Raw genomic sequence first — 15,036 nt, forward strand, 5'->3', positions numbered from 1 at the left:
GTGTTAGCGTCACCATCATCATCATCATCATCATCATCTTCCTCAAGATCTTCACCATCTTCGTCTTCATCGCCATCCTGCCCTTCCTCCTCATCATGTTCGTCACGCGCGTTAGCGTCTCATCTCTGATGCGCAGGCAGACCCGGGAAACCTGCTCCCGGGGACCGGCGGCCACATCTCGGCCGTCAGAGCCTCCTGCAGGTCCTGCCTGGATGGGAGGGGAGGCCTGGAAGGGGCGGAGGTCGCAGGCCCGCAGGTGCCGCCCTGACACCGACCCCAGCAGCGGCTCCTTGGCTGTCGGGCGCCCAGGAGCAAGGCCAGTCTGTTCTGCAGTTTCTCCTTTCGTGATGAAGCGCGTTTTACCCGGCTTGCTCCTCCGGCCCCCTGGGCCGCTGTGAGGGGGCTGCGGGCTCTCTCTGCTTAGAAACCTCGGGGTACACTGGAGTCAGGTCCGCTCTACCCTACCCCCTGCCCCCGGGTTCCAGCTTGATGCCTCCTGCCCGCTGCTGCTGTGGTGAGGGGCCCACCCGTGAAAATCACACAGCCCCCCAAGGCCAAGAAGGGTGCCAGGGTTTTTACAACAATGCAGAAGGAATTCGTGGGACAGGGCGGTGCGCGGGCCTGGCGGATGGCGTGGGGAGGGCCCTCCGTCCCGGAGGGAGGCAGGTGGGGCCAGCAGGGTCCTGGGGGGACAGGGTGGGTCCGGCACGCTCTGCGGTCAGAGGGAGGTAGCTAGGCAGCAGAAAGCGCCCTTCTGAATCGGGAAAAGTTGCGTGAAATCTAAGCCTCGAGGGCGTAAATACAGGCTTTGGTCTTTGGGTGCGGGGGGCGGGGGCGCCCGGGCCGGCTCCGTGTCAGTGCCCAGCAAGCCGGCCTCCTTTGCCCCGGTGCCCGGCTCCGCTGCTCTTTGTTTTCCTTGGTTGCCAGGGAATCTGTCCAGGAAGGTACAGCGTGTTTTATAAGGAAATGCAAGGAACATCCACCTCCGTTCAGGGTCAATGAACATGACTCCCAAGCCTGGGGAGCAGGTGGCCTGATGGGTTTGGAGGTCGCCCGCTGGGAATCGTCGCCGGCGTGAGCCCGGATGAGCCACTTGACCAGTCTGAGCTGGCGTGTGCCGCCCGCCGGCTCAGCTGGTTACAGGGACTGAACACCCCGGCTCCGCTCTCCCCAGACCAGCATGCGTCCCGCGTGAGCCATCGTCGCAGCGACACTGACGTGACGTGATGGTAGCGCACTTACTGAGCCCATGTCACGTGCCAGGGACTGTGCTTTCCCTGCACTCACTCAGGTCTGCGACGGAGATGCTCAGAGAGGTTAGCTGAGATGTGCAAAGTCACACAGCCAGTACTCGGACCCCGGCTGGCCGGCGGGTTCTGGGTGCGGGACCTGGGACCCCCCGGCTTCCTGGGTTAGTTGTAGACAGTCAGGCCCCGCACGGTGGGTCCCGTCCCCGAGGGCCCGGACTCCCGTGTCTCCCTCCTCAGTTACCTGCCTGGTCCGGCGTGGCTTCAGGAGCGCCAGGCACCGCATCCCAGTCCCGAGGGCGCACACAGCCCAGCTGAGACGGCTCTTCAGGGAGCCCCACCCCGGGAGCCCTTCGGCACCCTGTTGCCTCTAGCTCCTCAGTCACAACCTTTCCATGTCAGAGGGTGTGAGACGTACGTGAGGGCACGTGGCGTGTCAGTGGGGGGTGGGGGGCACAGGCGCTGCTGCGGTTCCGGGCTCCTTCTGGGGTTACCCACCACCTCTCCCAGGGCCGGTGCGGGCCCGGGGCCCCCAGCAGTGCCGGTGACAGTCTGCGTCCTGCAGCAGTTGTCTGGTGGGCAGGGGCTGCTGTGTTTCCCTTTAAACCCAGGACAGATTGGAGTTAGGGCCCCTCTGTGCCCCGCTGCCTCGGTGTGTGGGGTCCGCTTGCTTAGCCTGTCACTGGGCCGCTGCCCTGTGCCGCAGGCTCTGGCTAGACCCCTGCCATCACCCCCAGACCTGCTGGGGGGCGGGGAGCCATGAGAGGCCCAGCGGAGGGTCGGAGGCCGGGAGCCCTCCGGTCGGGCGGGAGGACAGGACCCTCGGGGGCTCCACAGATGTTTGTGCTGGGGGCAGGCAGTAGGCAGCATCGTGTGTCACTTTAAGTCTTAAAATCTGAATAAGGGACAGATATTCACGTAAAAGTGGGTCTGTGAGCTCAGCCCCGCACCCTCTGCCCAGAGGCACCGCCTCTTTAACAACGGAGCTGCTGGCGACCCCTCGGAAGCGTGTACCTGTCGGCGTGACCACGGGGTAACTAGTGTGCACTCGCCCGTTTCCCGAGTGGGCTCCAGGGCCCGTGCTCCGGGGTGCGGGTCACCCCGACTCCTCCGCACGTGACCCCGGGGGATGAAAGGAGAAACTGTCATTGGGATGTGTTCACGCTCGGAGCACTGTTATCCCTGAGGTCAGGCAGGTGAGCGCGTCTGGCCGTCTGCTGAGCTGGGATCCGGGGCGTCTCGCTGCGGGGTGGGGTGTGCTTATGGGAAGTGCACTGGGGCTGCGGCTGCGGTTTCTGGTGTCGGCTTGTCAGGAGGCGCGGAAGCCGACCTGGCCGCGTCCTTCTGGGGTCTTACGGTTCCCTGTCCTCTACACGTGCCTCTCCCACACGTGCCGACAGCGGGGTTTTGGCTTCTCGCTTTGACTGGCTCCAGAACATCCCACTCGGTGTTTGTAGGCACAACATTTTCTCTCTGCATTCGTGTTAAACTGCTTCATTGATGTGCAGAAGGTGTAATTAAATCACCCAATTGCAGGAGTGAGAACACCTGTGCCCAGGTTAGGGACCGGAGGGCCTGCTCCTGACTCAGCTGCAGCTTGTCAGATGGGGGCGGGGGGGGGGGGCCAGGGTGGTTGGCGGGTTCTGGTTTCCAGGAGGCCGGGGCGGGCTGGGGAGCCTGGAGCGGAATGGCAGTGGTGGTAACCTGAGGGGGCTTCTCCTGCAGTGCTGTTGTCCTTGTTTATAGGGGAGTCGGCGGTGCTGGTCAGACGCCAGAGAGGCAGAACCAGCAGGAGAGAGATGAGGGACTGATCACAGGCATGGGCTTAGCTGATGGCAGGGAACTGGCTGGGCAGGCCCCGGTTCCGTGGGCCGGGCCTTCAGCAGAAGCTGGAACCCTCGGGCCACAAGGGCCTCAAAACAAAATATGCAGTTGAGATCAAATACCATGGAGAGGAGTTGGTTACTTCATCTGGAGTGGTCAGGGTGGGCTTCCTGGAGGAGGAAACATTTAGACTGAGTCATGGGAAGGTCTGGGGAAACAGCCTTCTAGACAGAGGGAACAACATATATAGGAGCCCTGAGGTAGGAATAAGCTTGGCATGTTAGCATGACCGAAAGAAGCCAAGGTGGGAGGAACTGGGGAGAGGAGAGGCGGGAGCCAGAGTTCACAGAGGAGTGAGGGCCAGGCCGTGGGGCTTCAGCAGGCGTTCTGCCCGAGTCCCACCTGAGCCAGGACTTTGCTGCATTCCTGCTCCGGAAAGTGTGGGCAGCGCCGGGCGACAGGGTGCGCATTCCTGCCCACCTGCCCTGAGCAGAGAGAGAGAGCACCTCTCCACAGACAGACGTGTGTCTGGTCCTGAAAGCAGCAGCATGGTCTCCCTCCCGTGGGGTCACCCTTTTGGCCTGGGGGACCCACTGCGAGGCCTGCAGACCAGTACTGGCCCCAGCAGAGGAAACAGGATGCTCAGTGGCAGGTGTTCAGTGCTCAGGTGTAGCAGGCACACCTGGATCCTGTAATTCTCGCCATTAGCCTGGGAGGGGGACCATTGTCTCTTGCTTCCAGGCCCACAGAGGGGCCATTGCCCTAGAGTGGAGGGCTGGAGGGGGCAAACCCAGACCCCAGAGCCACCCCCCTGCTTGGAGTGAGCCCAGGAGCCTGGCCCCTAGGGCCACAGGGGAGCGACCCTGCCCAAGCCCTGGGGGCTTCCTGGAGGAGGTGAGGTGGCTGCCCCAGAGCTCAGGGTTGGAGCAGCATCCCCTGTGTCCTTGGCAAAACTGAGGAGGCGGTGTGGGTTGTTGTAGAGATGGGGGCTTCTGTGCTTGGGGGGCAGGCGTGGAGGTGCTGCAGTGCGGGAGCCTCTGGGCAGCAGTGACGCCCACCCAGCCCACTTGACTTGCGCAGACGCTCGGTCCCGTGCCGGTGCAGCCCCAGGGAGCAGCCCCCAGCGCAGGTGCAGTCACCTTGTTTGCTTCAAGCCTCACCAAGAACCACTCATTTTGGGAGCAGCTCCCCTGCAGCCGTGATTGTGTGTGACCCATAGGGGACTCTTGGCCCCCACCCCACCCCCATTCCCCGCCTCCCTGCCTTGGTAGCTGATGTTGTCGCGGGGATTGTTTGTGTAGCTGTGCACATTTGACACCTGTAGCATGCCACCAAAGTGCCGCTGTCTGAGCACTCACGTCCTGGGTGTGTCCGCGTTCTTGATGGGGACCAGACTTCCTGCCTCCTTTGTGGTACAGCGGGGACATCACGGTGGCCGTAAAGTGCGGGGTGCCCCTGGCTGCGGTGAAGGGAGTTGTTGGTACAAAGCAGTGTGGGCTGTGATGGGTTGGGGACCCTGGGTTCAGAGGGGGATGCCTGTCCTGAGCTCAGTGGGAACCCAGGGTTCAGGCTGCTCGTGGGAATGGGGGTCCTGTCTCAGAAAGGCCAGCCTGCTGCTCTGGGGTGGCGGGAGCGGCTGCGGGGTGGCTGGGGCCCCCAGGCTGTCCAGGTGGGAAGTGGGGGCCGGGGCCAGGCAGCGAGGGGTGGAGAGGGGGAGGTGGACCCGCGGCTGGAGGACCCGGGGCTGGGGGTGAGGAGCAGGAGGGTCGCCCTGGGCCCTGGGGCGAGTGGATGATGCAGGTGCCCCTGAGACAGGGACACAGGACGCTGAGCAGGGCCACCTGGCGCGGGGACCTGCAGCCAGCGCCTGCCCCGTGGGCCTTCAGCAGGCTAATGGGGCAACTGTAGAGCAAAGGGGGCTAAGATTTGGGGACGCTGCTGTTCCCCAACGTAAGCTGGCTCTGTCTGCCCCCTACACAGAGCCTGTAGCCTGTCCCTTGTCTTTCTGTGGCCTCATCTTCATGTCACCCCTGGAGAGGTGTCCCCAGGCGGACCCTCTCTCCCAGGCCCACCCACGGGCCCCTGGCCCTCTGCTAGCGGGGGAACCACTGTTGAAAGGCAGTGGTAAGGCCACTCCCGGGGGAATCCCGTCCCAGGCGGGGACGCCAGCGCTCCCTGGTGGCTCCAGGCTGGCGGTGCCGCGGGATCCCTGTTCCCAGGAAGAAGCTCCCAGAATAGCTGGGCGTCCCCGTGGGCGGGGAGCTGCCAGGTCTGCCGCTGAGGCTGCGCTCCAGGAAGGCAGCCCGCCAGTGTGCGCGTGGCTCCGGTTCCTGCTCCACACCCGGGGACGCCAGGTGTCTGCCCGAGCCTCAGCCCGAGGAAGTGGGGGGCGGCTGGGGCCGAGCGCGGGTGGGCAGAGCAGCGGCTGCTCCCCACCTCAGTGCTCTGCACCCCCAGTGCTCTGTGGGCTCACGGCCAGGGAACTGGAGGCTCCGAGGGAGGGGCGGTAGCCCAGGTGTCCCCAGGCAGGTGACAGAGGGGGCCTTGAATTTGGACTCCGTGCCTGGGTGTGGCCCACGGGGCTGGGCCCCAGGGAAGGGGAATCTGCAGCCTGGGGAGCGTGGATGATGTGACACATCACTTATTCTCCTAAACCCCGCTCTGGGGGGCTGGTCACCAGCTGTCGGGGTCTCGCCCCCGGGACCCCTCCACCTGCTCCTTCCCGCTCATCCTCACCTGCTCACGGGCGGGGTCTTCTCTGCCCTCAGTCATCCGCCAGGGTCCCAGCACAGCGTCAGGCGCCATCTGCAGGGGTCACGCCTGCCCTGTGCAGTGAGGTGTGGGAGGTGCGGGGGGGAGGGGCCATGTCCCCAGGCCTCCCACCCACACGTGCCACCCCCTCACCCTCCCTTTTCCAGGGGCTCTGCACCTCCACCGCCTGTTCAAGTCCCCAGCGCTGGCATCCCCACCTGTCCTACGGGCGTAGGTGGGGACCTGGCCGGGCCATGGCAGGCACCGCCCACCCGACGCTACACTGTCATTAGCCGCCACGCTCCGGCTTTCCCCACGTGGGAAGCCACAGCCAGCCCGGCTCCCCAGCTGCAGGCGGCACCTGCCCGTCACCCACAGCGGCAGCACGTTTTCTGAACCAGGAGTGGGAGCAGCTGCGGGGTGGGAGCTGGGGAATCCCTCAGGGTGCTGGACGGGCCCCGCCCGCCCCCTCCCAGAAGCCTTGGCCTCTCAGCCCCCAAAGCCCGGCCACCCTGGGGCTGCGTCTCTGTGCGCCCTGGGGAGCCCTTGCTGAGAGGCCTCACGCGCAGACGCTGGCAGCAGCCCACACTGGGCCACGCCAGGGACACTTCACAGGGAGGGGCCGGCCCAGGGCACGCGTTAGCTCCTGTGCTGGCCCCGGGGCCTGTGGGCTGTGAGACCTGCTCACGTGGCCTCTCTGAGCCCCGACTGACGCTAGCGCTGCCCTCACTCTGGCTTTTGGGAGCCCCACCCCCGCGTGGAGCATGGAGCTGAGTTTCAGGCGGCAAGTGGACAGCACATTAGGTCACTTATTTAGTCACTAACGGGTGTTGATCTGGAGTGTACAGTGTTCTTAGGCCAGAACGAGCAGCTTCCCCTCGCCCTGAGCATTTCGGGGGGCCGTGGGCTGCTCACAGGCCTGGGATACCTGTCCTTCCTGTCTGATGGGGGCGCAGCTCCAAGCTGTCCCTGTCCCCGGGTGGCAGGCTCTGCTCTGCTCTGGCTCAGGCTGTGACCTGCAGGAGCCCCGAGGCTGCTTCCAGGGGCAAACCCAGGCCGGCGCGCTCTCCCTGCAGCCCGTCCAGCCCTCCTGCCCGAGTGCGCACACGCACACCTGTGCTCCGCCTGAGCGACACTGGCCGGGGCCCTCCTGACCCCAGGCCCTTTGCACGAGCTCTTCCCTCCCTTCCACGCTGAGTGGTCCCTACTTCTCCTTTGGGTCTCAACTCAAGCTTCACCCGCCTGGGAGCTGGGCTGCCCCTGTCCCCCAGCCCAGGCTTTGGTAGTGCAGTTGGGCTGCTCCTCCTCCTCCTCCTCCTTCTCCTCCTGCTGCTCCTCCTCGCACTGGTCTCCAGGGCAACGCACAGGTGTTTGTGTGGTAACAAAACAGTGTCCCCCACTGGAGCCTGTGCTCCCTGAAGGCAGTTCTGCTTCTGACTTCTCTTTGCTGTATCGCCCTGTTCACTCCCCAGCTGATGCAGGGAGGGCGGGTTAGCCCAGGGCAGGGGTGCACCGCTCCGTGACGTGGGGGCGTACAGGATGATGCTCCGACCACCTGAGCCCCCCGGCTGGGGCTTTGTGGGGCCAGCTCCGTTCCGCAGACACTCTGTGAGGTCTCATCAGTTCTCACACTCTGTGAAGAGCTGTAGTGACCCTTTTTATGGAAGAGGAGATGAGGTCCCAGCAAGAAAAAGTGTCGGGGGGCAGTGTCAGGAGGTGTGGGTACTTCTCAGATTTGTGGAGGTTCATGGTCTCACCGCCACCCCCCGTGTTCCTGAGGGCACTCCTGCTGATCACCTGTGGTCAGCAGGTGCCAGGCTGTGTCTTTCACAGATTCTTCACAACTTGGTCAAAGTCTCCGCTTCCAGGAAGCCTGCCTTGACCACCTCTGCCCCTCCCCCACCAGCCCAGTGTGTACGCAGTTAGGAGCCACTCTGGGGGAAGGTGCGACCGACCCCTAGTTGGCTGCTCCCTTTCGTGGCTCTCACTGGAGTACCCCGTCCCTTCACTCACCCCCCCCCCCATTTTATTTTCTCTGGGGCATTGACCTCTGTCTGGGTCGATCTTGTTCGTGTGTTGTCTGCCCGTCCATCTCTTTCCCTCTTTAGACTGTGAACTTTCTTCCCAAAGGCTGGGCAGGCTTCCCTTGGTCCCCACGGTGCTCTGGGGCTCGGGACCGTGCCTGACACCGAGCACACTCCACAGCCACGGAGCGACCGAGGGAGGGGCGTGTGGGGTCCTGGGCCAGGCTGCGGGAGCCCAGCTCGGGTCCTCATCTCTGGGGGCCCTGGGCCCCACCCAGCCCGCCCCCAGCCCGGCCCCCAAGGGCAGGTTCGCGTTGCCCCAGAGGTCGCGGCCACCCGCAGAGCCCGCGAACACACAGCCCCGGAGGGGACCAGACAGCGAGCTGCACCCCCTCAGTGCGGGGGAGGAGCCCTGTGCTGGGACGGGTGTTATAAACAGGCGCATGTTTCTGGAGGCAGTACCACGTCTTTGGGGCAAAGCGTCATGCCCCCAGTTCTGGGCGTGTGGACGCGCAGCTCTGTCCTCTCCCTGCAGTGGCCGAAAGATCCAGAACTGGGAGGTTTCTGGCTGTGACCCAAGGACAGTTTTATTGGAGTTACAAAAACAGTGGGAGCTTGGCATTAAGTTTGGCTGATGACGCCTCCCTCCCCTGCGTCCTCCACCTCCCTCAGCAAGAAGCCATCAGAGAGGAAGTCACAGTCTGTCTGCAGGTGGCAGGGAGGAGGGCTCTGGGCGGGGCGCGCGCTGGGCGTGGCAGGAGACCCCGCCTGCGGTGCGCGCCCCCCCTCTAGGGCTGGGGCTCCAGGCAGGGAGGCGGGGCGCGCTCAGTCACGCTGGCGCCAGGCGAGGCTGGTTCAGCGGCAGGATCAGCGGGAGCCGCCAGGACCCTTGCGGGTGTCCCTGCTCCAGGCGGGTCCACAGCTCCGGACCAAGTCGCCCCGGCCGGCCGCCCCCCCCCCCCCCCCCCCCCCGCCGCCGGACGGGCAGCCTTCCCTGAGCCGGTCTCCACGCTGCGCAAACGCGTGGCCCCAGACCCTCCGGACCGCCGGGCTGGGCGTGGATCTGGACATGAGGAGCCGCCCATGGAGAGGGGTTGCCTGCGCTGCCCCCAGAGCCCCGTGACGGCAGGGACCTCCCTCCCGCAGGGGGGTCTGACTTGACCTGCCGGCAAGAGGCGGCCGGCGGAGGTCTCTTCCTCCCCTGCAGCTTCTGGGGAGCGATCTTGCGGGGCGCGCCGGCCGCCTTGGACCTCGCAGACCCTGGTGGAATTCGCCAGCGGCCACCATGGTGCAGAATGTAATTCTAGTGTTTTTCCGCAGACGGCTGAGCCAGAGACCTGCCGTGGAGGAGCTGGAGAGGAGGAACATACTGAAACGTGAGTAGCTGCCGCTGGTCCCATGTCCCCGCACGTGTGCAGAGCTGTGGCGGCCAGTGCCCGCGGTGTCCCCCACGGCCCCCCCCGCTCGCAGCCCAGTCAGTCTGAGCAGCCGGCCATCTGAGGCCGAGGGGAGTTGGTGTGCCCAGAAGCATTCCCTTTCGAAACGAGGGGGACTCTCCTCCTGACACAGGGGATGATGTTCCTGTCCGCGGTCATCGGTCAGTCCTGGAAATAAATCTCAGGAGCTGAATCAATGTGGTTCCTGGGCGCGGGGCTTCCAGCAGGTTTCCCTGGTAGTTTTGAATGGGGCTCCTTCCCGATGGCCACAGACGTCACCCGTGAGGCGTAGACAGTGTCAGGGGTTCTAGCACAGGCGACTGCCCCTCCCCGGGGACAAGCAGACAGTTTAGAGGAACGTGAAGCCAGGGGAGTGTGTGTTTGGGACCCCGCCCCTCCCCAGCCTCACGCTCACTGGTGGGGCGTCCCTGGGTCGGTGTATGACGTTGACATGTGCTGGACACAGGTGTCCCCGGGCAGCACCTGCAGCATGGAGAGCCCTGTCCTGTCTCACTTACGCCACTGATGCTTTTGGTGGTCACACCCTTTTGGAGGTGTTTCCATATCTGGTCAACAGGCTCTAGTTTTCAAAACATTTTCTGCAAAAAGTGTGGTCTTGGGGCCTGGGTCTTTAAAGTATTTTTATTTCTTCTCCTCTTTATGTTTTGAGCCCGGCAGACGTTCTCTGGGTCCGGCTTTTCTCTCTCCCCTGAGCCCCGAGGCCGCCTCTGTCAGAAAGCATTGGCGGGTGTCTTGTTCGAGGTGTGAGTCCAGCCTGGGCTTCCCTCCTCTGCTGCCTCAGACCGGGCCTCCTTATGGACCGCTGGGGACATTTACCCGAGGATTAAGAATTCTCTGCTTTATCTTTTAAACAGAAGACACAGCGATTGCTGTCCCGTTGCGTGCACTGGCCACATGTGAGCATTTAAAGGAAAGCTTTGCGTTTCACGCTCAGTCACGCGGGCGAGTGGAAAGGAACAGCTAGGTTACCAAATGTTTGAATTTCAGAAAATGGAAGTCACTGATCTATAACGCTGGGAAGTCACAGGTGTCCTGGGAGTAATAGTTCAAGGCACGGGTGGGACAAGTTCAAACCAGCCTCAGGCAGTGCCACAGTCCGGGGCTCTGCTTCCCACGGTCAGCCTCTGTCCCGGGAGCTGCTCCTCGGGACTGCGGTGACCTGTCCCTGCAGTGGCGGCCGGCCCAGGCCCCCACCGGCCATCGCTTCTCATGGTGCAGGTCTTAGCACATACGTGCAGAGCCTTACACATCGGGCCGGTGCGTGGTGACTAGGGACGGCGGGGAGGGCGGGGGGGGGGGGCAGATGGCGCTGACCTGGCATGCACGACAGGGAAGGCAGGCGAGGGTACCCCACGTGACGTGGCAGGCCCTTCTCCCTACGTGTCCCAGCTCGGCGGCCCCTCCGAGTCCCGGGAGGGGAGCTGCAGCACTTCCCTGCAGGTCTGTGGGGCGTGTGTGTGTGGCTGTGTGTCCTGTCTGCAGGCCGACAGGGGCTTCCTAGGCACCTGCCCCAGGGCTGCTCCCACTCAGGTCCTGAGAACGTCTCCCCTTTGAGTGGGAGTGCGTGGCTCGGGGCAGGCCACTCCCAGCGCGGCCCGAGGACTCGTGGGTACAAGCACGGGAGGTCCCGTGGCCCCTTTGTGTGTGACGGCTCTGAACACGGTGCTCCTGCCCTCGGCCCGCTCTGAACAGGTGGGGGCCTCAGGGACACTTCCTTCTCCCACGTTGTAGCCAAGCCCCGAGGTCTGCACTGCGTCCCCACCTCCCTGGGGAGGACGCTAGGACTTAGCCGGGGTAACAGGGCTTTTTAGCGTGGCGCTTGGCAAGGGGACAGAGCTCCAATTCACGCCCACCTTGCCCACCCCATTGTCTGGGGCCTCGCTGCTGCATCGCGAGGGGTAACGCACCCGTGACGTTTACAGAGCACCCGCACGGGACTGTCTCAGCTCCTGGTGCAGGGTCTTCGGGGTCTGGGATCAGCGACCCACAAACCCGTCACTCAGTGTCGCTCATGAGGAGGAGCCACGACGCAGGCCCCCGGATGGCTTCTCGGCGTCGGCCCCAGCAGGCACGTGGCCTGGAGGGGGCCCGGCCGGGTGCTTTCAAAGCCCAGCTCTCCAAGGGCCCCGCTGTGCGCACGTGGCCGTGGTGATGACAGTGCCACCGGGGTGCACACGGGGCAAAGAGGGACCCGTTTTGTTCGGTGTTTTCACATGGCGGCTGCGCCTGGGAACCGTCTGTGGTCTGTTTTTAAGAAATCTGAAGACTGGGTCTCACGTCAGCTTTTAAATCCCTCGGAGTTGGCCTGGTACGCGATGTGCCTACACGTTTGTCTCAGTTGTGTACCAGCTTCCTCGTGAGCTTGTCACTGGGGTCTCCTGGTCTGTTACTTGGGGTCCCTCCTAAGTCACACAAACGCGAGGTGGCTTGTCCTTTTTAAAAGAAAATCATGGGCCAACCCAGGGCTAATATAGTAGACCCCCTGTACGCCTGATCCCCAAAGGCACACAGGCTTGGAATGTTCTGTTTACTTATACATCCTTCAGGTTTTTATTTATCAATTTTTTCTTTGTTAGAGGGGAAAAGGGGACGAGAGAGAGACAGCGAGTTGCCCGCTCCTTGCTGCGCGTGCGCCACCTGGTCGCTGCTTGGATCCGCCCTGACCGGGGGTGAAGCCCGCGACCTTGGGGTGTCAGATGACACTCTAACCCGCTGAGCTCCCCGGCCAGGGCCTGAAATGTTTTAAATAAAGGCAGATAACGGGAGTAAGCAGCGGGGCTTCCCTCCCAGGACTAGGGCGTCTCCAGGGCGGAGGAGGAGGCCCCGTCTGAGGAAGGAGAGCCTTCCCGGGTCAGGGAGCGAGGCCTTCCTTCGCAGCCGAGCGCCAGAAATAGGACGCCCACCCTCTCGCAGCCCGGGGCAGGCAGAGATTTCCACTACATTGTGGCATTCGCTCTATTTTTAGCTCCTTGGAGTAGGTGTGAGCGCCACTTGAATGCTAATAGTGGCAGCTCCCAAGCCAAGCCCGCTCTGGGGAGGGCCGCGGGCTCCGTGAGCAGGCGTGTGTGCCGGGGCCTCGCGTGAGTGTTCCGGCTTCTGCCTCGGGAGGCAGCTGGGTTCACGGGCGTGTTTGCCTTGGAAAGACACCCTGAAGATGTAGTTCCAGGCGAGCATATGCTGCCCAGAATCTAAAGAGGGTGTTCCTGAGCTTGTTACTGGTTGGCTAAAAATAAAAGTGTGTGTACCTAGTAAATGGAAGAGGGGAAAAAGCCAGCAGTTCTATTAATATTCATTCATTCATATGCATGAATGTATATCACGTACATGACTTATCCTAGGACGACTTCTGTTTGTAATCTCTGTTCCTAGATGCAAATCTACACATAGAAGATATCTGATTATGGGGCGGGGGTTCCCTGGGGCGGGGGGCTCCCTGTGTCGCCTGCAAACGAGGACAGCGCTCCCAGTAATTCTGACATGGGGGTGGGGGCCCGGGAGATGGGTGCCAGCTGAGCTTCCCTTCTGTAAGTGTTTCTGGGGGTTCAGAGAGACCACAGTGTCCTGAGCAGTCACCAGCAAAGTGGGGGGAAGGAAACTGTCACATGGAAAGGTGTTGTCTACAAGGTGGCCCTGAAAGCCACCTTCGGCTCCCTGAGCTAGGAGACCCTGAGTATACCCACCCCCACCCCCTCCCTAGAGGAGAAGGTCCCAACCTCTTCTTCCCCTTTTTCTTTTCTTTCTACCCTGTCACAGAAAGGAATGATCAGACGGAGCAGGAGGAGAGGCGAGAAATCAAGCAGAGGTTGACGAGAAAGGTACTGAACTCCAGCGTCTGATTCCCTGAATTCTCAGGGACGGAGGGGAGGAGGGAAAAGCCATCTGTAGCCAGTGTGACGGGTGATGCCGGACATCGCTCCGTGGTCCTTGGGGCGCTTCCCGGCACCTGGCACTCGCTCACCGGACACTCCAAATCGCGCCTCTGTGGGGGTCCCTCGGACTGGCCTGCAGCCTATGTCCCCCGACCCCCAACCAACATGGCGTGGTGGGACCGCCCAGGTGGCCTTTCCCCTCGTTTCCAGGAAGCCAGGCGTCAGCGGGCCATTTTCTTCGTTGACTGGAGGTCTTCACCCAATGCCCGGGGCAGCCCCCTGCTGTCAGGGGCGGGCTCCCTTTTAGACTCTCTGGGAACCTTGAATCTGTCCCGAAGCTCTGAGGGTTTGTACGGGGGACTCAGATGGTCAAGTTAAAACTTACTCCGCCCAGTGTAGGTAGCAGCTTTGCAAACCCTGGCCTCCTTTTAAAGCCTGGACCATCTCTAAATTCAGGTGTTGGTGCTTCCCTTCCTGGCACCTCCTCTGTGCTTAGTAATGATACTTACCCTGCTTGACGTTAGGAGAATAAATATCTTTCCTGAGCTTGAGCTAGACTTGGGAGTGCTGGTTGTGGTTAGCATTTTAACATTGTCACTGACTTTAAAAAAAAGCGTACCCGGTGATCATCGAAAAGCAGCAGCTTCTGCCCTAAAATCGACCCCGAGTGCGCTGGGTGGCCTGTCCCCGAGTCCGGGCGGCCTGTCCCCAAGTCCGGGCGGCCTGTCCCCAAGTCCGGGCGGCCTGACCCCGAGTCCGGGCGGCCTGACCCCGAGTCCGGGCGGCCTGACCCCGAGTGCGCCGGGCGGCCTGTCCCAGCCTGCGCTCCGGGCCGCAGCTACGCTGCAGGGCGCGTGAGCCCTTCGGATTTGGACCCCGTGTGTTAAGGGGCGGGGGTCGGCTTCCAGGGGCGTCATTTAAGTGCTTCGCACACTCGAGGGGGCTTGTGCTGGGGCGCTGCCACGCAGTTCAGGGTTCTCTGTTTCCTCAGACGGTGGCCGTCCGTCCTGGGGGCGCCGGGAGCACGAGGCCGGCCGGGGACCCCCGGCTAACTCCGACACCCTCCCCTTGCAGCTCAATCAGAGGCCCACGGTCGACGAGCTCCGAGACAGGAAAATCCTGATTCGGTTCAGCGACTACGTGGAGGTGGCCAAAGCCCAGGACTACGACAGGCGGGCGGACAAGCCCTGGACCAGGCTGTCGGCGGCGGACAAGGTACAGGCCGGGCCGTGGGGACGGGCACCCGTGGCGTGCCGGCGACTGTGTTCCCCGCGAGCAGGCGCGTCCGCTGTGACATGAAGGCCGTGCCTGACCGGATGCTGGTGTCAGAGATCATCCGGGCCAGGGTCGTGTTTTCGATGAGGGGACAGTTTGGCCCCAGGGACACTTGGCCATGTCTGGAGACATTTTTGGTGTCTAGTGGGTGGAGCCCAGGGGTGCTGCCCCTCCCCTCGCAACGCATAGGACGTCCCCCCGCAGAGGACGCCCCATGCGCAGGGTCCAGGGTCGGGGAGCTGACCAGCCTAGCCTGGGGGGTGCGTCGGGGTGGGCAGCGCTGGCCCGAAGGAGACGAGGTGCCGCGGGCTTGCAGCACGAGCTACGGTGCGGCCGGGGCACAGGAAGGGGTCCGGGGGCGCTCGGGAGAGCCTCTGCGGTTCCGACAGCGGGGGCTCCGGGGTCCGCCCTGGCCAGGCCCGCGGGGAATCTCCGGACCCCCCTGAGCCGTCCGAGCCGTGTGGCCGGCGAGGCCGGAAGAGAGCGAGGAGGCAGCGGGTCCCCGGGGCGCCCTTCTGCACCGGGGTCGAGCCCTGCCTCTCAGCTGGTACGTCACGTGATCCTCAAAAAAGAGAAAAGTCCCCACAGG

At 63.3% G+C, this 15,036-nt stretch overlaps 1 protein-coding gene across 1 annotated transcript in view; it reads left to right on the forward strand.

Moving 5' to 3' along the window:
- Positions 1–15,036, forward strand: part of PHACTR3 (phosphatase and actin regulator 3) — a 109,631-nt gene that overhangs the window by 92,100 nt on the left and 2,495 nt on the right. Inside the window, exons 9-11 of the mRNA XM_090286621.1 lie at positions 9,167–9,222; positions 13,057–13,118; positions 14,247–14,387. Of these exons, the coding sequence (XP_090142747.1) occupies positions 9,167–9,222; positions 13,057–13,118; positions 14,247–14,387 (259 nt within the window). The remainder of the gene's footprint in view (positions 1–9,166; positions 9,223–13,056; positions 13,119–14,246; positions 14,388–15,036) is intronic.

The sequence above is a fragment of the Furipterus horrens genome, unplaced genomic scaffold, assembly GCF_987537825.1.
Source record: "Furipterus horrens unplaced genomic scaffold, mFurHor1.1.pri manual_scaffold_8, whole genome shotgun sequence".
In the NCBI taxonomy this organism is placed as follows: Eukaryota; Metazoa; Chordata; class Mammalia; order Chiroptera; family Furipteridae; genus Furipterus; species Furipterus horrens.